This window comes from Rhea pennata, chromosome 11 (assembly GCF_028389875.1).
Source record: "Rhea pennata isolate bPtePen1 chromosome 11, bPtePen1.pri, whole genome shotgun sequence".
Lineage (NCBI taxonomy): Eukaryota > Metazoa > Chordata > Aves > Rheiformes > Rheidae > Rhea > Rhea pennata.
Window position 1 is genome coordinate 1926976 of NC_084673.1, and position 21492 is coordinate 1948467.

Sequence of the window (21492 nt, forward strand, 5' to 3'; positions counted from 1 at the left end):
CATGTACAGACACAGAACCAAATTCCATGTGCCATCAGTGCCTTTTTTCTCCTCCGTATTACCTCTGCAGTCATTCACGCAAATCTAAACTGTATTGCAGTTCAGTGCTGAACAAGAGTCCAAGCAGGAAGCTAGGCTCTGTGTTTTATAAGAGATGTAAAAACAAAACCCTGACAACTTGTGATCATAAAGAACCTGGTCACTCTTTATAACTGTAAGACTCTTAGCCCAGGTGGCCTGGCCAAGTTCCTGCCCAAGTAATTCCATTCTGTCTCCACCTTCTTTGTGTAGCTTCAGATTGACAACGATCCTCCAGCAACCTCTTTGTATAGCAGGATGGCTCAGCAGCTGCAGTAGGCAGTACCAGCAATGGATATGCAGACCTGCTTTTGTAAAAAAAAAAACTACTAAATAAAGTAACACTTTATGATGATTTAGTAGACAGCTAATTAAGACATGGTTGCCTCTCCCCATTCAGATAAAATGCAGGAGATAAACTGTCATTTATTGCAGTGCTCCCAGTTTCCTGTAAATCTCTGAATTCTGAGCTACATGGAAAATAAAGAGGCTGCAGAGCTACTAAGCTCTACCCAGTCCTTCTAGAGTGTACAGGGTGTGCAGACACCCATGGACAGAAACATCATCCAGATTCTGGGACAGATTCTAGCACTTCTGCAGCTGATGAGGGTTTCCATTTGACAACCGCAGTAAAGCAACTACCATCTTGCTCCAGCCTTAAAATATTGTACCCTGCTGATGATTTATCTGTATTCAGATAGTAGTCCCGTTGGGACTGTACCAAGTCAGGTAAAACAGACTGTGGATGCCAGGTTAATCGGATGCTCTTCCGTGGAACTGTTTATATGTCTAATTTGGATGGGGACAGGAAAAAAAACTCTGCATGGGCTGAAGGTAAATTATTTCCCTAAGCACATAGCACTAATTGCTGGCCACAACACTGGCTCTCTGAAGACTTTATCTTTTGTAGTCCATTGAGGAAAATGTAGAAGCAGTCTGGTTTAGCTTTTGTGGTCACAGACAAAGAACTCACAGATGGATCCAAAATGACTAATTTTCTTCTGTCGGAAAGAAGCAGATCCCTGAGACTTATGTCTCTTTGTGCAGTCTTTCTCATACATCTTGCAGTTCTTCAGAATCAGTGTGTGGGAGATGGTTAACTGACTGAATCCCCTGTTGGAATCATGGGGATGTAGTCACTAGAGCTAACCAAGTGTTAAATTCAGTACAAATATTATAAGATCACTTGCCTGCCAAGCTGTGGGGATTGAGAGAGTGTCTTCCCTGTAATAGCTTATGCCTTTGAAAGCACCCCAAGTACAATTACAAAGAAGGCAGCTCCCAGTACAACTTAGGGCATTTTTGACGTCAACACTAAAGGAGGCTCGTGGGATCCAGAAAGCAGGACTTGGAAGGTAAGTGAAAGACGACTTGAGTTAAAATTATTTGTTTGTTGAATGAAAAGCTGTTTGTAGCAGATAGGTTTGTTTACAGGTTTTTCTAGCTAGGTCTTTATATTAACGTTTCATTGTGCAGCAGGTTAGTAATATTTTTCTATATTAAACAGGGTTTATGTGGGGATTCATAGCTGAGCCTTGGAGATACCTGGAATTACAACACTCGGATGCTTCTGTTAGTATGAAGTGGAATACAAGGTTTTGCTGCGTGTTATTGGCTTGAGGCTCCTTCTGTCTCAAATGCATAGAGATTAGAGGGGCCAGGGAGGTTACGATTAACTCAGGAGGCATATATATGCTCTGAAAGGAATGTGGAATTGTTCCTGGTGCACAAATACACTCCCTAATATCCTTTCTTCTTCCTGCTTCGCATCAGGTATACTACATAAACTTCACAGATTTTGCCAGCTATGAGGTGGTGGTGGATGAAAAACCCTTTCTGCAATGCACTCGGAGTATTGAGACCGGCAAGACCAACTTCAATACCTGCTATACAGCTGGGGTCTGCCTCCTCAAAGCCAGGCAGAAGATTGCTGTGAAAATGGTCCATGCTGATATCTCCATCAACATGAGCAAGCACACAACTTTCTTTGGGGCCATACGCCTAGGAGATGCACCAGCATCCTAGATGAACTTGGCATGTCCAAGGATACTCACAGAACTGCACAGTGCTGCTGTTCATAAGCGTATCAGTATTTCAGGGGGTTCTATAATCCGGCCATAAAGAAAACTGATCCAGAGCTATTTATTCCTGTATGTGAATACAGGAAGCACAGTGTCTTCTGTGACTTGCATGGAGACTTGGATCAAAAAGCTAGCTGAAAAAGCCTTGTGAGGAAAAAGGGCTGTTGTGTCTGCCTTGTCTCAGTATTTCAAGTATTACTGCACTGATATTCTGCTCTGTGATCTTCACATGAGGCTTGTTGAGAATGATGTGGGTCTCTGCTTTTATGTTGCACTAGCAAGAGCGTCCCAGGCGGTAGCAGGAGAAGATAGAACAATTTTGACAGAAGTCTATCTAGGCACTCCTCCTTCTGCACACTAATGAAAGCAAGAAATGGGGTTTCTGTTTTTCTGCCTTCTCAGTTCTAACTGGAATGGCAACATAGTGGGAAAGGAGGTGGTGTCAGTGGTGTTTACATTCGTCCTCAGGAGAGTGAGAAAAGAAGGCAAAGTGCCTCTCTCTAGAGCTTGGAAGCTGGCTGCAAAAGCAGAAAGCTTGAGAGGAAAATGCATAGGTAATAGAACAGGCTTAGCATATATGAAACTGCCTCTACATTCCATAAATTAAGAAGTTCCAAAGATAATGACAATTAGAGTTCCAAAGCCTCTGCTGCTTTCAGTTCCTGCCATTACCCCAGAGGTGTACCTTACCCTAACAGGGGCTGCCTTAAAGCACTGCTGCTGTTACAGCAGTTTCTGTTTTGTTCTTGTCTTTTTAATTAGTATTTTGCAAAGCGTAACACATTTTTCCAGGCTTCACAGAGCCACGTAGAGCAGACACAAGTACTTGTGAAAACACTCTTAAGAAGTTTGTCATGTTTAAGAATAAAATACTCAGACAGGAATTTTCTTTCTGTTTTAATAGCAACTGTCCTGCTTTTGGATGTGGCATTTACTCCCCCCTCGCCCCTTCTTTTTTGGCACTCTTTTATCAAAAATGCTGTAATAAGTGGTGATGGAGTCTCTAGCAAAAATTTGTATTTAAGAAGTCTGGTCCAGCATGAAGTCATCACTTTTTCTTTTCTCTGAGCCCTGCTGAGTCTAGTCATAACTCAATTTCTGGTGACTAATGGAAGAGCAGCGATGCTGCTGTTCCTCCCCTGTTGTTGTTCCCATTACCTCCCCTCAACTGGTGAGATCTAAAGTTATAAGATGTGCTTGAGCTGAGGAAGAGGCTGAAACACTCGTTGCTCTTTTGTGTCATGCCTTGGTTTGTGTTTGATTGTTGGTTGTTTTCTTCTTTTTTAAAACTGGTTTTCTTTTTAGAGTGTATTTTTTGAACTGAAGAGGGTAGTGAAATTTCAGCTGGTAAGAGCAAATGTGAATAGCTGATTTGAGAGCAAGTCCTGAGCTGACATCTTGGTGATAACCTTCATCTCTGCCAGCAGAGGTGGCTCAGCAACAATCGCCTGTAGGGACAGGAGAGCGAACATTGTCAGCGCCCGGCTTGGCAGCTGACCTGAGCGTGGACGGGTCCATCCTGGCTGCGTTCCTGGCTGCAGTGCTTTTCCCCATCTGTAGCTAGTGATCTCGCTTGCCAAGTATTGCATTATTGGGAGATAAATATTTCTTGGGGGCACCGAGCTTTGGCTTCAGCCTTACTCTTCGCAGGAGGCGTGCAGTTTATAAAATAACTGCATGAAGAATTGGCTGCTATTTCTTTTTCAATATGTTCTCCTCCTTTCTAGCCTTAACATGTTGAACTAGCAAGAGCCTTAGGGGCACTTAACTAGTCTTTGTGGTTTATTTCCTTTAAAAATGATTACGAAGGACATGTTTCTCTGACAAAAATTAATTGGGACAACTGTGTATAGTGAGAACACGAAACAAATCATTAACAGAATTGCTTTAGAATATAGTCTAAACAGCAGTACTTAGGAGCAAGCATAAATAATGAAATGTCTTGTGAGACCATGATGGATGCAGTTTGCGTTCTTTGTCCCTCTGGACAAGATGCAAAGAGGATCTGCGGTTCACTTCTGGATATGTTCACTTCGGTGAGCAAGAGTAGGCAAAGGGAGAATCCCTTGCTTCTCTAGAAACCCCATGAGCTCTGTCAAGTTCCCTCTCTGGCATGTACACGGGACGGCGTAGGGGGCAGCAGAGGGAAGTGATCCCTGCCTGCCTCCGCGCAAGGGATGCGAGGTGTTCAGTTTGTGAATGTGCTTTCCCCAAGGTTTGTATTACACCAAAGGGCGAGCTCAGTGCAGCCTGGGCTCCACAGCATGGGCAGAGGCTAGGGAGTACTTAACTTCAAGTGGCCTTCATATAGCCGTGTTCATCACTGGGATGAGCAAATGGATCACCTGTCGTGTAGCAACTGTGGGGAGTCTCTTATACTTGAAACTCTTTAGCCTCTGTAGCAACAAGTTCTCATTAATGAAGTATTACAGTGTAAGTTATCTAGGTGGTAGAACAGCTTCTGTAGGATCCTTCTCTGTGTCACCGTCTTTGGAGCCTCTATGGTTTTCCTTAACCTGGCAGAAAAGGCCTGGAAGCAGCTCATAGGAACATGAAGATGCTTATGGAAAATTTTAAACTCCACCAAGAACAGGACATTGCTCCAGTCTTTCCCTCTGGTGTCTATTAATTTTGATGTATATCAGTTTCTAGTCTGGTTGACAAGAAATGCTTCACTTACAGACAGATGTCTGCATTTTGGAGACACTGACGCAGCCCTCTGGTCCATGAAAACGGTCATTCTTGTCTTCCTATGCGCCAGCCTTTCCTCTCCAGTGGTACTTGCTAGCTGGGCTCTTACCTATGTGCCTTAGATCTGCTGCTCAACTTTTGGCTGGATTCCAGTTGCAGAAATGTAGCAAGCAGCTAGTCAGTGTGACTGTATCATTTTAGACCCTTCTCCCTCCCAAGATTTTCTATACAGATACAATTTATAGGGAAGCCAGCTCTGCTATGATGTTCAGGGCACCTGAAGGATAGGTGCTCGAAAGTATCTTCAGTAGATGCTTTTAGGTCATGGCTCCCAACCCACAAACAGCTGCCCTTTGCTTCTTTCCAGTGCTTTCCTTAGCAGGTAAGCACAACGCCAGCTGCAGTTTTCCTGCTGCCCGTTGTGCCAGGTCATTTTCAGCCTTGGGATCTTCCTTCCACAGAATAAGCAGTGTTAGCTGCTTAGAAAGGGACACCCCGAGCAAGGAAAGAGGTGAGCAAGCTATGTCAGTGGGTTCATTTTGCTCTCAGCTCGTAGGGCAGCCCTGGTTCCTTGTAATTCCCCTCCTCCTCGTTGGAAGAAGTGGAGAGCATTACTGTGAAGGCAGTCAGAAACTTTCATGTGCTTGCTGATTCTTCCCACGAAATGGCTTCGAGGTAATCGTGCACCTACCCTGAATTCCGCCTTTGCTGCCCCACGCAGGCCTGGTGCAGGCTTTTGGAGAAAATGGAAGTTGCTTTGTATTTTACAGTCTGAAGAAAGGTGCAGGGGTAAATTTACATCTGGAAGGTGTCCTCAGGTGTGCATCTTTCAAGTCTCTGTGAAATCAGTCATGTTGCAAGTAGTTCTTTAGTTTCATGCGTTCAGTCCTGCGCATGTACGGAGACTCCCCCCACCTGAAAAGAAGCAGCTTTCTTTTCCAAAAGTGTTGACTCGGAGTTCAGGAACACAGAGGCTGCTCACAGGAAGCCCCTTTCATTCCCCGTCTGTGAGCTGAACCTCGGCCTGTGGCGTGGCTGAAGTCATCTTTTGCATTGGTTGCCTGATTTTGATTTCTCTGCCTGATTAGCTCTTCTGGCTCGTAGACTGAACAATCTCCCCTGTTCAAGTGCAGTTATGTTTTGGTGCCGCGTCCATTTACAAGTCTGACCCGCACACACCCATGCAATGTTTGTATTCATCGTTTCCAGGTTTAGGAGAAAGCCTTTCCTCAAACTCCCTAACAAAAATGTAATGGGAAAGGAGTTGTGGGAAAAAAGTACAACTACTCCAGGCCTGTTACTCTGAACTGCACAGTGATACACTGATGCTGTTTTGTGCTTTGACAATTTTATTCAAGACACTATCTGTATATAAAATATACATAATGTATATAAATTAGGATGTAAGTTTATGTAAATTGTCAATATTTTCTTTGCAAATAAAGCTTTTTTTCCTGATTGCTCAGTGTTCTTCAGTGTTCAGCGCTGTGATTAAAGGTACCTCAGGTAGGTAGGTAGCAGGCGAAATGTGCTCTTCCACGGAGCTGTGTGGGAGGATTCTGCTGTCCTTTCCACTCCCCGTGTCGGACGATGTTCTCCCCAGGGAGCAGGACGCTCTGCACACCCAAAATGCTGCACAAAGCGAGAGGGAGACACGGCCTGGAATGAAATGGACAAAGCAAGGACAGGAATTAATGAAGTAGCTCTTCAGAAAATCTCCTGCTTTCTCAAACAGAGCTGCTCTCTTTGCAGGAGTGTTTCTTGAACTGCAGAGTGCGCTTTTGGTTCTTGTCTTTTCTCTGCCATCGCGCCGGACCTTACTCCTGCAGGAGGGAAGCTGCTCCCGTTCCAGCTCTCTCAACCATTCGTTCCCTCTCCAGTGCCGCAGGCTGCTGAGGCACACTTGCCTCCAAGGCTCTTCGTCCTGAGAGCGTCCAAAGGTAATCTGTGTCCCCTCTAGCCCCTACACATTTCCTAGAACAGAGGGGAATTACCTTGTCACTAATAGTTCTTGACTCTCTCCTCTGAAGGAGCTTAGGCTCCTTGGTTTATCTTGCTTTTTGGTCTGTGATGGTACAGGCTCCAGAACTGATGTGCTGCTAGGAAAAAGCCCCAGGTCGTGGGCTGAATGGTACCTAAACTGGGCCAACTGCACATGGTGGTGACCCAGGAGGAGGGGAAGCCTCCCAAATTTCTGAGGAAGCAGAAGGTGGAGGAGAAAACAAAAGGCACTTTGGTTTGCTTTGCTGCTTCTGGGAGAAGTTTTATTCTAGTGCCAGCATTGCTTAGGGAGTGTGTCATCTTCAGTCCAGATAGCGTGGCCATCTCAGTAGTGCTGAGACCTCAGATATTGTTGATACTTTTTTTTGAATTCCTCATTATGGAAGTCTTAAACTCTGCAAAATTCAGTCTAGCACTTTCCATGCTGCTGACATAAAGGTTTTGTTCCAGCCTAAGTCTGGGTTTGGGCATAATCTGGTGTATACCATCGATGCCGTTATTGGCCTGCTGACTGTGGAGAGAATATTAGGTATGTGATGACTGAGAGGACTGTCCCAGGGAGGAAATGGATTGTAGAAATATAAACAGTACCTTAGCTGAGGGCTTGTCTGGCACTTCCTCCTCCAGCCAAACAAACAGTCACAGGAATTTCTGTAGAAAGTCTGTACAACTACAGCAAATTGTTTTGTGCTTTTGTGATATGACACAGCTGAAAAGCGAGGCATCTCTCCATCTTTTAGGAGTTTTTAACATATCTCTCCTGTTGTCGCCTCGCCTGATTCAAGAGGCATTAGTCCAAAATTGAGTCTCAGAATTATTCAGTATTGGATTTTCAATTCCTTGCTGCTCTTTGCAGTTGGGAGAAAGTTACAGAAAACAGCATTTCTGTCACCATACTTACTGGGAAAGACACATAGGTTTAACTTACTTAGATAATCAGATACCCTTCTGCCCCCTTAATCCCAGGATGGGAACCAGGGTCTGTTACACTGTGGTACAGCTGTGACTTCATGTAAAAAGAAGTCTCTTCCTGAAAAGAAGTTATAAACTGTTGGGTTGCTGGAAAAAAAAATCTCTAAAACGAAGCTGCGATGATGGCAGCTCGTAACATTGTAGCTAAATGGTCAGAGCAAGTGGGGCTCTCGGACAGCTGCAGACCCTCAGAATTCGTCCAAACTTGCCTCTTTTGGGCCTCCAGCTTTTATCGTGCTAAGAGGGATGGTGCTCTGGAGGGACTGAAAGGTGTAGTCTGGCCCCCAGGGCTCTCCCTGGCTGCTCGAGGGCAACTGTGTTGTATTGGGCTTGTGAGAGGGGCTTGAAGGCAATAGTCATTCCCAAACTCATTTTAACAAGAAAACTAAAAAAAAAAAAAAAAAAAAAAAAAAAGATGTAAGCAGGTTCCTACATCAAGTCATTCTCTCTGCCAGCCTGAAGATCATTTTAGTAAAATGTCAGAAAGTCCGGACTCCCTTCTCTTGTCAGTTAGTGGTGTGGATCAGAGCGCTGCGTGTTGTCAGGCGTTGCTGCTCTGTGTGATTTTATACGGAGCCTCTGTACTGCTGCTCGTTTCCTCACCTCCGCTGGAGACTCCTCACAGGAAATCTCTCAGGGAACATAAGCGTCTTTAAAAGAGCACTCTTGGGAGATGATTTTATAAAACATTTTCTTCTGAAAAGTAGAGATCTGGGAACCATCCTGGAAGCCAGAAGTGGCAAGAAACACAGGAAGAATTTGTGTCTTCAAGACACCTAATGGTGGGTGTCTACCTTCTCCCTGTCCCAGGGGGTTGTTACACAGCTGGTGTTTTCACACGGAGTGGGTATTCTTTCCAAAAGCACCACCTCCATATTTCATACTTCACTTCTTGCAGGAGCAAATCACTTCCCAGTGCATGCTGTGCAGCTTGCTCTGTCTTCAGCACAGTCCATGAAATGCTTCTTGGTGTTTGCAGAGCATCTTGGGCTGCTCTGTCGCCACCCAGATCACGCTCTGCCAGGCTCTCCTGCCCCGAGGCTTCTGGGAGGTCTCGCTTCTTGCTCTTCCAGAGAGCAAGGCAGATGTGTGTTGGCAAAGGGAGTTCACAGGCTTGGGATGCAAACACCAAGGGATTCTCCACAGAAGTCCCTGAACTTGATTTTGATCGGGGACTTTCAGCTGATTTCATCTGCCAAGCCTGCTATGAAGACCCCTGTCCAGCAATTAAAAGTGCATGGAGGAGAGGACCAGTGTTCCCCGTCATGCTCTGGGACGTCCAAGGCCAGGGTGCGGTCAGCGTGCCGGTCATGGGTCGGGCAGTTGCACTTCTGGGCCAAAGCAATTGAATTACATAGTTCTTCTCCTTTGCCTGCTTCCGTTTTCAGTGCTCCTCATCGGGTTACTGATGATAGAGGAGGGATGTTGGACATTCAGGTTCATCCAGAGGTCAGTGCTTCCCTGGACAGAGACTTCATGATTTTACATCTGTACAGATGTGATATCCTCAGATTGCCTCTGAGAACAATAAAGGTTTGTTCTCTCATAGCTGCCTTTGGGCCAGGCTGTTAACAGAGCCCCACTGACCCGGTGAGGCTGATCAGATCAGCTGTCTTTAATAGAGTATGCAGAGATGGGGTTTAATACGCTGTCACTGATGTCCCGACCTTGAGAGTGGAACCTGAATGCGTATCTCAGCCAAAAACGCTTTGTCTAGCTGTTGACATTTGTCTCGGGGCTAAACTGCATCCCAGAAGCAACCAACTGATCCCAACCATCTGAACTGTCAGGAGGGCAACGTGCAGAACCAGGCTGCTTCATCCTCCTTGAAGGCCGAGGGGGTTCTGCGAGACCCTGCTAGGCATAAAGCGACATTCAAATGCATGAAACAACTGCAAAATATGTTCTCGAGCAAACTGTGCAGCAGTCCAGACATGCTCCTTTGGAAGGAAGAGAAAATCAGCCATATGGAGCCAAAGAAAACAAAGTCCATTTTGCAGAGTGCGCTGTGAACTGTCCCGTGAGCTGGCCGGACTCAGCCGCGCGTTCCTGGGGTGCAGGTCGCCACTAGGTGGCACAGGGACTGGGAGAATAGGACAGCCAAAAAAAATCCCATTTCAGTGGTATGCAGCTCTGGGAGCCCAGACACAATCTAGAGCTGCAGTAAGAAAAGCCTGGCCTTGTTTCAGCCCCCACGACGAGTAGGTGACACAGCAGCCATCTTCCAGGCCTGAAGGGGACCCTGGGAACAAAAGCAGCGGTTGCAAAACACTGAACCCCTGCAGAGGGAAGGCAGCTCCAGCGCTTGCTCGCTGTCCTGCTGCAGACCAGGGAACAGCTAACGGTAACTGGGGGAACATCTGGGACGAGGCATTGCTTGGTGACTGCAGCTGGGTGAGCAGGTGACGTGCTGGTCTGCCGGTGGCCGCTGGGCAGCGGGTGGAGTGCCTGCTCCCTGCGTGCTGGGCCAGAGCTGCAGGCTACGTGCCGCTTGGCAAGGCTGTGCGGGTAGGTCGGGCCAGGATCCCGCCTTTGGTGTGTTTGCTGCTGCCTGGGCACGGGTGGCATGCTGCTGCGTGTGGAGGCCAAGAGATGTGTTCATCTACTCTAACCCACAGAGAGGTCTCTGCTTCAGGCAAGGGCACGAGTCTCTCCTGCAACAGATACCTGCCTGATTTCAGGGGATTCCAGGGACCTGGAAACCCACTGGGAGGATTTGAGGCTCCACCACCCTGCTGTGTGGGTGAGTCATCCCTCGGAGCTGGGCAGTAAAGCCCTGGGAGCGTTTGTTCCTCAGAGGAAGGACAGGTCTCACGGGAGAATTCCCCTCTGGCTGGGCTGCAGCGCTGTGAGGAGCTGGGAATTTGCTCTCCCCCAGAGAGCTGCTGCTCCGCTTTTGGTGCTGAACTCACCTGCAGGCTCCAGATGCTCGGGGAGTACCAGGATGTTCCCCTGGCAGCCCAGCTGCCCCAGGCCAAGAGTCTGGCTCCTGCACTCAGGCTGGCCAGAGAGCCATCACCTGCTTCTTCAGGGATCCTCACCACTGACCTGTAAGAGCTGCCTTGAGATACAGTGCACAGACACTTGGCCCAAAGCCCTGGCGCAGGGTGGAGGAAAGCTGAGCAAGAGCACTTCCAGGTGGGGGAACTCCTGCTAAAGCTCCTTGCTTTCTCAGGTACCTGCTCTCCTTCCTGGGATGTTATTTCCTTGATAGTTCCAGTTGATCACCTGAGCCCTTATGCAGCCCTGCCTCCTCCCCCTATCCAGTGGTTTCTCTTTCCCTTCCTTGTGGCTTTGTGCACTGTTTTTCCCCTCTGTAGGCTTATGTCTTTCTTTTCCCACTTCCGTAGCTACGAACACCCACATGCATTATCTCCTTCCCCCATCCCATGCTGAAGCCTATTTATATAAAGCCCTTCTGCTGAGCTTACAAGAGCATTGGAGGTGTGGGAAAGGGCTGCTTGCTCCTGGAGCCTGACATGCTTTTCTTTGAACACCGGCTCACTGAACGAGGATGTTTGCTGCTCTGGCTGCTCCCATCTGTTCTCAAAGCCCAGTCTAGTGGGGAAGTGAGGCCCAAGCCTCTACCGTGCCAGCAGGTAAGGCTGATTACCCAGGATCCTTGGGATTTAATAGCCAGAGTATTCCCCACTGGGTCTGTGAACATCCCTCAGTGCAGTGCAGAGAGGACACAGGTTTAAAATGAGAGGGTGAAACTCTTATCTCTAGCTTTAATATCATTTCAGCCTACATCTCTTTAACCTTCCTTTTCTTTCCACCTTCATACTCTTCTTTGCCCTCCTCTCTTTAAGCCATTCTCCTGTTTGACTGTAGCCTTCCCTCCTGGCCATTCTTAGCACCCCACTTCTCTCGTGACACTGCTGGGATGGTGTCATCTCTCAGCCGTCTCTGCCGTGGTGGCATCATGTCAAGACATTCACACAGAAGCAGGATGGAGAGCAGGTTTCTGCCCCAGGCAGCAGCTGCAGATGCGAGTGAGGCAGGAGCCTGTTTGTGCAGCGGCACTTTGAATCCCCTGCTGGTTTCTGTCTCCCTCCACCAACTTGTTCCCCTGGGTACTCTCCTATGGAAATCAGTCTGGAGGGAGCGAGAAAGTGCAGCCCACCAGAACAGTGCCCTGCTCTGCCCGGATGGGAAGGATGCTCCTGGAGCAGTCCCTGGGCTCTCCTGGTCAGAGGGCCTTTCTCTGTCCTTGGTGCCCTTCAAAGGCTGGGCTTGCCTCAGCCACACTGCTGGGAGGAGGGCAGCTTCTCAGTGCTTGCACCACTTTTGCCCAACTTGCTCGCTGGGCAACATGTGAGGATAGCCTATGAAGTCAGAGATTGAGGTTTCTTCTCGTGGCATCAGGAAGCGACAGAGTAGATCCATCCAGAGATCTCCCCCACCCCCTGCTCTGTGCTCTGCTAGAACACACATTTCGTTGAGGCCTGAGGCACAGAGGTGGAACGAGCATTGGTGCAATTTAATGGCACAGGCTGTTGGATAATGTTTTGTGGATCCTGTTTGAGTTTGTACCTATCTGCAGCCTGAGGAGTGTGTGTCACCAAAACAGTACCTGTGCCCAGCCATGAGTGACACTAGCCTGGATCATTTGCCAGGAGCTGCTGTTTTGTGCTCGTCACTGGCCTTGTTCCAGTGGCAGGTAGAGGAGCAAGGCTGAGAGGCATGTGAACCATGCTGCTGGCTCAGATGACACTGCATCTTAGAACAGAGCAAACCAGTGAACTGCATCTTCCACAAAAGAAACCACAGATGCTAGCTTCCCCTTTACCTCTGAAGCAGAGTCTTGGAAAGCTCAGCTTAGTCTGGCGGACAAGCTTCTTGTCTCTTGAAGACTGGCTTTAGAAGACTGGCCCCATCCTGTCTTGGGCTTATAAATTGAGAGTGGTACTTGTTTCTACAGTTTCACATTTCTCATGCACATCTTGAACAGCAGCTCACTTGGCTGGAAGTCTGGTTTGTACATCTCTCATGCTGATGGCTTTTCCTGTTTCTCTGTAGAGCCCCACGAAGGTGTCATGCAAAGGTGTTGGCCTGCACAAGTTTCCAAAGCAGCTCAGCCAAGGAGTTAAGTACCTTGACCTCTCCAACAATTTCATCCAAAACCTGTCGGACAGCCTCATGCCTTGGTTTGGGCAGCTTGAGTACCTGGACGTATGCTTCAACCAGCTGGAGGCTGTGTCTGAAATGACCCTGGCTCAGCTACCCCATCTTCGCTCTCTCTTCCTGGGATCTAACCATCTTGATCACAATTACCTCACTAATGGGAGGGCCTTTAGGTTGCTCAGGAATATAGAGGTCCTGGATCTCTCAGCAAATAATTTGGAGAGTCATATGGCAGGCTGGTACTTCAGCAATCTCACCACGCTGAAAAAGCTGAATCTGTCTGGGAACAAGATGACAAAGCTGCCAGCAGGTATCTTCTGGAGTACACCACAGCTGAGTGAGCTCAACCTCAGCAACAACTACATCATGGAAATAGAGGAGGGTGCTTTTGAGGCTCTGAAAGACCTGAAGGTGCTAAACTTAGCTTTGAATTCCCTCCACTGTATCTCTGGCTTCACTCTCACACAGCTGCAAGTTTTAAATCTCAGCCACAATGCCCTGGAACTCTTTGTCTCAGAGGAGGGAGAAGAGCACTACCTGCTTCAAGTGCTAGACTTGAGTCATAACAGACTTCTCTATTTTCCAGAGCTCCCCAAAGCACATTATCTCACACACTTAAACCTCTCCAACAATGCTATTACTTCGCTGGTACCAAGTTCACACCATCCAGCAGAATTTGTACTGCAATATGATGAGATGGCAAGGCTTAATAAATCCTTGAATACTGTGGCTAATCTGACCCATGTAGCTGACCTAGATCTCAGCCATAACAAGCTGCAACTGTTTCCATTTACTTTCTTTCACAGTCTGAGCTCTCTGCACAATCTCAGTGTGGCTATGAATTGTCTCCAGAATGTAACCAAGGAGTCACTTACAGGTGACAGAGAAAGTGACAACTCACTTGTGTCTCAGGATCATGCGTTTCTGTCTGTGCGCTCACTGGATCTCCATGGAAATTTCATTCACTTATTGCCACATTGGTTTTTTGATTTTCTGCCTCATTTGGAAACAATCAATCTTGGTTCCAACAGCCTCCAACCCTGTGAGAGCCTGGAAACTAATAAAGGAGAGATTTCAGGAGGGGGCTCTCATGTGCCAGCCCCGGGAGGCACCTGCACTGCGTTTGATAACATACCTAATTTGAAGCATCTGAGTCTTTTTAAGAATAACATTACAAGGCTGTATCCCTACACATTCAACCAAACTCCCTTGATCTCATTAGATCTGTCTGAGAACAAGGATTTGTTCATGCCCAAAGAAGCTCTGGAGGGGCTGCAATTTTCCTTGCAGAAACTCTCTCTGAGAGGAAACCAAATGCATGATGGCCACACAGAGTTCCCCTGTCTGGACATGCTGAAAGTTTTGGATCTATCAGGCAATAATTTCAGCCTTCTTCCCAGAGACCTTTTCTGCTCCCCACTAGAAAGCCTGGACATTCGCAGTAATAACCTGATGACCTTTGAAAAGCAGGCTCTTGCAAGCTGGTCCCACAGCCTCAAGCAAGTGTCTGTGGCTGGAAACCCATTTAACTGTTGTGCGCTGGCCTGGCTGGATGTGCTCCAGGCGACCAGTGTGAGTGTGCTGGACCTGAATGAAACACTCTGCTCCTACCAAGATAAGACAAAGAATTTTTCAGTCAAGATAACCAGCAGTCCTCGGTGGCTTTGTCCAAATCCCAAAGGAAACAGCACTCTAGCTGTGCTGGTGGTAGTGATTAGTCTTTTGTTTCTCAGCTATGTGGCCTGCTGCCTTCTGAAAAAAGGACAGAAGCTGCCTGGGTGTTTGGGTTGCAGAAGCCATAGGGTGGATGTCATGCCATACCATCCAGAAAGGGAAAAGACAGCTGAGACAAGGCCAGCAGACAGCGTTACAAAAGTATAGCACAGTGCTGGGGAGGAGGAACTATAGCCATTGGTCAGAATTATTATTAATAATTTGGCAAGGAATATCAAGGACCACAAGAAGGGCTTTTTAAAATACGTTAGTAACAAAAGGAAGATAAGGGAAAATGTGGGCCCACTCCTGAATGGGGCAAGGACCTTGATAACAAAGGATAGAGAGAAGGCAGAGATACTGAATGCCACCTTTGCCTCAGTCTTTACTGGCAAGACCAGCCCTTGGGAATCCCAGACTCTAGAAAGCAGAGAGAAAGTCTGGAGAAAGGAGAACACTCCCTTGGTGGAAGAGGATTGGATTAGAGATCATTTAGGCAAATTTAACATCCACAAGTTTACAGGCCCTGATGGGATGCACTCACGAGTGCTGAGAGAGCTGGCAGATGCTATTGCTATGCCACTCTCTATCATCTTTGAAAGATCACGGAAAAGTGGAGTGGTGTCTGAGGACTGGAAGAAAGCCAGTGTCTCTGTAGTCTTCAAAAAGGGCAAGAAAGAGGACCCAGGAAGCTACAGGCTGGTCAGCCTCACCTCCATCCCTGGAAAGGTGATGGAACGGCTCATCCTGGATGCCATCTCTAAGCATGTGAAGGATAGGAAGGTGATCAGGAGTAGCCAGCATGGATTCACCAAGGGGAAATCATGCTTAACCAATCTGATGATGGCCTTCTATGATAGAATGATTGCATAGATGAGGGTTGTGTACCTTGACTTCAGCAAGGCTTTCAACGCTGTCTCCCGTAACATCCTCCTAGAGAAGCTCAGGAAGTGTGGGTTAGACGAGTGGACAGTGAGGTGGATTGAGAACCGGCTGAAAGGCGGAGCTCAAAGGGTTGTCATCAGTGGCGCTGAGTCTAGTCCTCCGACTAGCCTGTGGCTAGTGGGGTCCCCCAGGGCTCAGTGCTGGGTCCCATCCTGTTCAACTTCTTCATCAATGACCTGGATGAGGGGGCAGAGTGCCTCCTCAGCAAGTTTGCTGATGCTACCGAGCTGGGAGGAGTGGCTGACACACCCAAGGGCTGTGCTGCCATTCAGAGAGACCTGGAGAGGCTGGAGAGCTGGGCAGAGAGGAACCTCCTGAGGTTCAACATGGGCATGTGCAGGGTCCTGCACCTAGGGAGAAATAACCCTAGGCACCAGTACAAGGTGGGGGCTGACCTGCTGGAGAGCAGCTCTGCAGAGAAGGACCTGGAAGTCTTGGTGAACAAGCAAACCATGAGCCAGCAATGTGCCCTTGTGGCCAAGGAGATCAATGGTCCTGGGTTTGTTTAGGAAGAGCATTGCCAGCAGGTCGAGGCAGGTGATCCTGCCCCTCTACTCAGCCCCGTGAGGCCACACCTGGAGTACTATGTGCAGTTTTGGGCTTCCCAATACGAGACATGGAGCTACTGGACAGAGTCAAGCAAAGAGCCACTGAGATGATGAAGGGACTGGAGCATCTCTCGTATGAGGAAAGGCTGAGAGCTGGGACTGTTCAGCCTGGGGAAGAGAAGACTGATGGAGGGGGGCGGGTCTTATCAAAGCGTATAAGTATCTGAAAGGAGGATATGGAGAGGATGGGGCCAGTCTCTTCTCAGTGATGCTCAGCGATAGGATGAAAGGCAATAGACACAAACTGAAATACAGGAAATTTCATCTGAATGTGAGGAAGAACTTCTTCCCTGTGAGAGTGACAGAGCACTGGAACAGGTTGCCCAGAGAGGTTGTAGAGTTTCCTTCTCTGGAGATATTCAAAAGCCATCTGGACATGGTCCTGTGCAACATGCTCTAGGTGATCCTGCTTGAGCAGGGGGTTGGACTAGATGATCTCCAGAGGTCCCTTCCAACTTCAACCATTCTGTGATTCTGTAATACTACTAATAAAACTATTGTATTTTAGGCCTCCTCCTGTCACCAGTATCCTACATGATTTGCAAAAACAATAAAAACTGACGATGCCGAATCCAGCACTGTGCTCCATGCTGCTGCAGCCAGCCAGATGTTGTGATCTCTGTGGGCACCTTTCCATACTGAGAATGGAGGTGGCACCCATCTGCTCTATTTCGTGGAAGAAGTTACATGTGGTGTAAGTAATTTGGGATGGGTTTTCTGCCCTGCCCTCCCACATGTTTTTGTCACTGAGGTCAAGGAAACAGGGCTTGGGCTGTTTGCATTGATCTGCCCCTCCTCAATCCATCATGGTTCTGTTTGTGAAAAGATAATTATCTCTATAGCAAAGAGCATGGGTGCTACTAGAGGGTTTCACAGCTTTCCCAGGAGTCAGTATCCGCCTTTTAAGTAGGTTTAATAGCTCAGCTAAATACCTGCTACTGTACACAAGAACATTCCCTGGCCCAGCCCTCCAAGTGGTGGCCTGTGTAAGGAAAATGTGCCTTTTCAAAGAAGTGCCAAAGCGCTTGCTGGAGGGATGACTCCAACACTGCTGGGCATCCCACAGCGATTACAGTGCTGTGTGTCAGGACGGAGGAGAAAGGATTTCTATGCAATCCTACACTCCTTTCTTGCTCCTTTTCCCTCAAGGCTCTCATCTAAATAGTGTTGTTGAGTTGGCAGGTCTTAAAATGACCCCAGGCATTCCCAAGGGTACAGAAAGGCAATCTGTCCTGTCCTTAACCATTGAGGTAGATAGCAAGAATGAGAGGAAAAAAAGAATGTCATGCTGTCCCAGACTGCTGCTTGGTTACAAGCTCTTTGAGGGTGTGTGCAGGAGGCAGAACTTCCCCATCTTCACCACCCTCAGCACCCAGACACCTAAATCCATGGTGACAAGGGCAGCTGGATCTCCAGCAGAGGTGGGTAAGCAGGACCATCCAGCGCTGGGGCAGGCACAGCCACTAAGAAGATGCAGGCAATGATGCCAGCAGCTTGTCACAGGCTGCTGGAGAAAGCTGTATCCTCGGTGCATCTCCAGACCTCAGTGTCCCGCGTGCAGTCAGCGTTTCGTATAAAGAAGTGCAGCAAGTGAAGGCGCTAGGCAGGACAGCGAGCGGCACTGGCAGTGAGGGACGGCAGCTGCTGCTCTGTCCCCTCGCTCGGCTCCCGCCCAGCACCGCAGCAGCTCGGCTTTGGTCCGGGAGTGACGTCTGCAGCTTCCCGGGCAGAGGAACCCTGCACCCCACCACCTGGCAGAGCAGCCAGGTGAGGTGAGCTCCAGGCAAGGCAAGGCAAGGCAAAAACAGGGCTGTAACAGAGCCTCTTACATTTGTTGTCACTTTGGTTCCATCTTGAAAGTCCCCAGCCAGCCCCGCACAGGCCGCGTTCGTGTCTACACACCTGTGGTGTTGGAAGATGTGAGAGCAAAAGGCCTCGGAACTAACTTAAAATCACAATTACTTTACTTTTCTGAACTTGCAGTGGTTTTGCTGCAAAGCAAAGGGCACTTTTGCTGTAAAGCATATGCCTTCCCCACGCGGTGGGGATGCTGCTTGGTGCACTTCAATACCCATCCAGATCCCAGGCCCCCCGTGGGCCCTGGGCGGGTGCCCTCGATGGCCACGTGTTGCCACGCTCGCCTCCGTTTCCCTTTGCCCTGAGCGGGGCCGCGGGCACAGGCTGCTCCGGGAGCACGAGGCACGTGGCTGCGTAGCCACACGGCGCAGAGCTGGCGCCGCGGTGGGACCCTGCGCGCCCGGCAGCCTGCCCTTCGGTCGCCGTCCCGCGGGCGCTGGATAGTGCCGGGCACTTCCAGCTGGGGAACGCTCAAGTCCGACAGCCTTCGCCGACAGCAGATCAAGTGGGTTCCAGATGCCAGTTAGCAACAAGCAGGCCAGGAGGAACCTGGAGATGCTGACGGACCCCAGCAGGAGGGTACGGCCAGGTGCTTCAGCCCTTAGCCTGAGCTGACTGCTGTTCGGTGGGAAATGGTTGCCTTATCCCGTGAAAGTCTCAGGACTCCCAGTTTGTTCTTGATGCAAATGAGTTTAAAGAAGCTTTAAAATAGAGAAGTTTAAACAAATAAAATGATTATGGCAACATATTGCATTTTAATTTCAAGCTTTAAGAAAGCTTGAGTTTAAATTGTGGTCTGAGAAAGAGTAGTGGTAGTTAAAATACTCTGACAGTTTACAGATTTTCTGGAGATTTTTTTCTGGTTGAGAAATCCAGCAAAACTATTTCTTTCCAGTGGAAAACTTTCAAATTTCACTGAATCTGTATTTTCAAAGAAAAATAGATTTTGTCAAAAATTCCCAATTAGTTGTTCTGCTAACTCATTTGGAAATTACCTTCTCTGCAGCTAAGCTGAATTAGGAACACGCTTTTTATTTTTCCGCTTCTTCTCCATGGAGACAAAAGCCAGAGCTCGACCTGCTCTAAGAATTCAAAGTCAGTGGCTGGCTGGTAGCTGTCGCTGCTTGGGCTGCGGCTCCCTGGCAGGAGGGGGGAGCGCTCCGCAGGCTTTTGTTCAGCACGTAGATTAGCCAAAATCTCCCCCAGTTCTGCTTTAAGCTAGTGTGTTGTAGGCTGCCACCAGGCAATCCCTGCAGGAACAATTGCAGCAATAAGATGCTGTTTTTCTCCCTCTCACCAGAAGCTCCTGCCCGTATTTCACCTGACGACCAGCTCGCATAGGTGCTCTCCGTCCACGCTAGTGCACAGACAGCCACGGCAGCGAACTAGCTGCTGCAGGTACCCTTTTCTTGTCTTGTTCTTTTTTTTTTTTTTTTTCTTTTTTCTTTTTTCCTGATATTGCTGCATTCTCAAATGCGGATGATCTTGCAAGCCGCTCTTGTGACCTGGCTCCCGCGGGAGGGTGGGTTTATAGCGTTCTAGCTAGCGTGGTGTTTGTTGCATGGGGACAGAGGGCTGGTGGCTCTTCCCCCTCCCGGCTGGGCCCCGGCCCCGGCTGGGCGGTGGGGCCGCGTTTCCCTCCCAGTCGCGGGCATGCCCCTGCCCCTCGCTGCAGACGGTGCTGCCGCTGCTCTTCGTTATCGCTCGCTACCACCGCCTGTTCTGCATGACTCAACAAAACTCCCCTGACAGCTATTTCTATCCAAGTTAGCGAGGTCAGACATGTTATTCATGATACTTTCTTCCTCTCTGGTGGGGCTCTGGCCAGCCTGGGACCTGCCATTGAACCTCCAGCATGGAGACTTTCAGCCAGAAGTGCGACTCTTGCAGGGAACACCTTGAGAGAGCAGCTCTCAACACTTCCCTTGCCATCCTACGATACCTCTCTGCAAGTCACCCACATTGTCCCAGGCTGCTAGGCCTGGATGCACAAAAGCATCCATGTGTTCTGCAGCTGGATCACACCAGCTTGGCTGTCCTAGTGCCCTGGGGACAGGGCTGTGGCATGTGCAATGCCTGCAGTGGGACAGTGCCACTGCTGCCAGCAGCCCCAGTATTCTGGTTTCCTTAGAGCTTGAACCTACAAGCATCTCCAGACTCATAGTCCCTGTTTCCAGCTTTAAATCGCTGCTGCTCCAGGCAGACGTAAGGGAGCATCTTCCCAGTAAGATGGAGAAGCCACATCACCATGTGAAGCTGGAAGTCAGCATCTTGTGTTACTATCTCTGTAGGAGGTCAGCTGATAGGAGTAATTTCTTGCAGGTCATCACCTCCCACAGCCTGTTTCTTAGTATTTTTCCTGTGGTAAGATCACTGACTCCACCAATAAATTGGAAAGAGGAAGGACAGTTTCACTGAAGGAAAGGCAGCCCTCTGCAGCGGGACAGCCACCTGGTACCGCGGGTGGCCCCTACCAGGCAGCACCAACCCTTGCAGCTCCAGTGGGGAGCAGAGACTCCCAGACACACACACGGTGTGTCCACTCGTACCCTCCGGGATGTTACTGGAACTGGTCGAGGGCCCGAAGTTGCCGTGCTGCTGAGCTGTACTGGAGGAAGAGCCGAGACGTCAGCATCACATGACAGCATGCCAGCAGCGCGCTTTGCGTCACCACAGCTCAGCACTGTCAGATCCTCCCAGACAAAAGGATGTGGTTCCTCGGTGAGTGTGCCATGGGGAGGGCACCGAGTTTCCAGAGGTATGAGGGGAGGCTGGACAAGTTCATAGAAAAGAAATCCATGGAAGTTACAAAATACAAAGTTGCCTCTTCTGACTCAGGAAGTGGCAAGCAGCTGGGAGCTGGGTGGTCCGTGGGGGTGGTATCCCCCTATGTTTGCTCTGTTCTCAAACTGTTCATGGGTGTTCGCTTTGGCCCCTGTCAGAGTCACACCACTGGGACACATGAGCTATGGGACATCCAGGATTGTTTTTACATTCCTCCACTGTCACCCTGCTGGGCCTCTCTTTGCGTAACAAGCAGCTTTCGCGGTGGGGTGAGAAAAGGACATGCATAGGCCACCTCTTGCGTTCCTCCCTGGGCAGCTCCCTCAGCCAGTCGGGTCTGCTCTGCGCTCCCTGTCCTGGCGCGATCCTGCAAGAAGCATCAAGCTGCCCATCACTTCCCAGGAGGGCACCAGCTCACCCAGGAGCACAGCCCAGCTGAGCACAGCGTGGCTCTGCCTGAGGGTCCCGACTCTCTTACCCGTTTTGCATCACCCCTTGTCTGGTCTTTAGCCAGGTGAACAGTTAGAGTTTTGCCCATGCCAGTAGGTCAGACTTGGACGCTGTGTCCAGGGAAACATCAGCAAGCTCTTGTCACTGCTGCTTTGGCCATCACTTTTTGTTGTCTTGACTTGAGC

The 21492-nt window shown here is 48.9% G+C and overlaps 2 protein-coding genes across 3 annotated transcripts in view; both read left to right on the forward strand.

The window, feature by feature from the left end:
- The window catches only part of EDA (ectodysplasin A), a 104115-nt gene extending 97816 nt beyond the window's left edge, over positions 1-6299 (forward strand). For both annotated transcript variants that reach the window (XM_062584742.1, XM_062584743.1), the window contains exon 8: positions 1852-6299. In XM_062584742.1, coding sequence (XP_062440726.1) covers positions 1852-2103 — 252 coding nt within the window. In that variant the 3' untranslated portion in view covers positions 2104-6299. The remainder of the gene's footprint in view (positions 1-1851) is intronic.
- Positions 6300-12821: 6522 nt separating this feature from the next.
- Positions 12822-15531, forward strand: LOC134145477 (transforming growth factor beta activator LRRC32-like). The gene is given in 1 exon segment (XM_062585024.1): positions 12822-15531. A coding segment is annotated over 1 exon segment (2010 nt). The 3' UTR covers positions 14832-15531.
- The last annotated feature ends 5961 nt before the right edge of the window (positions 15532-21492 follow it).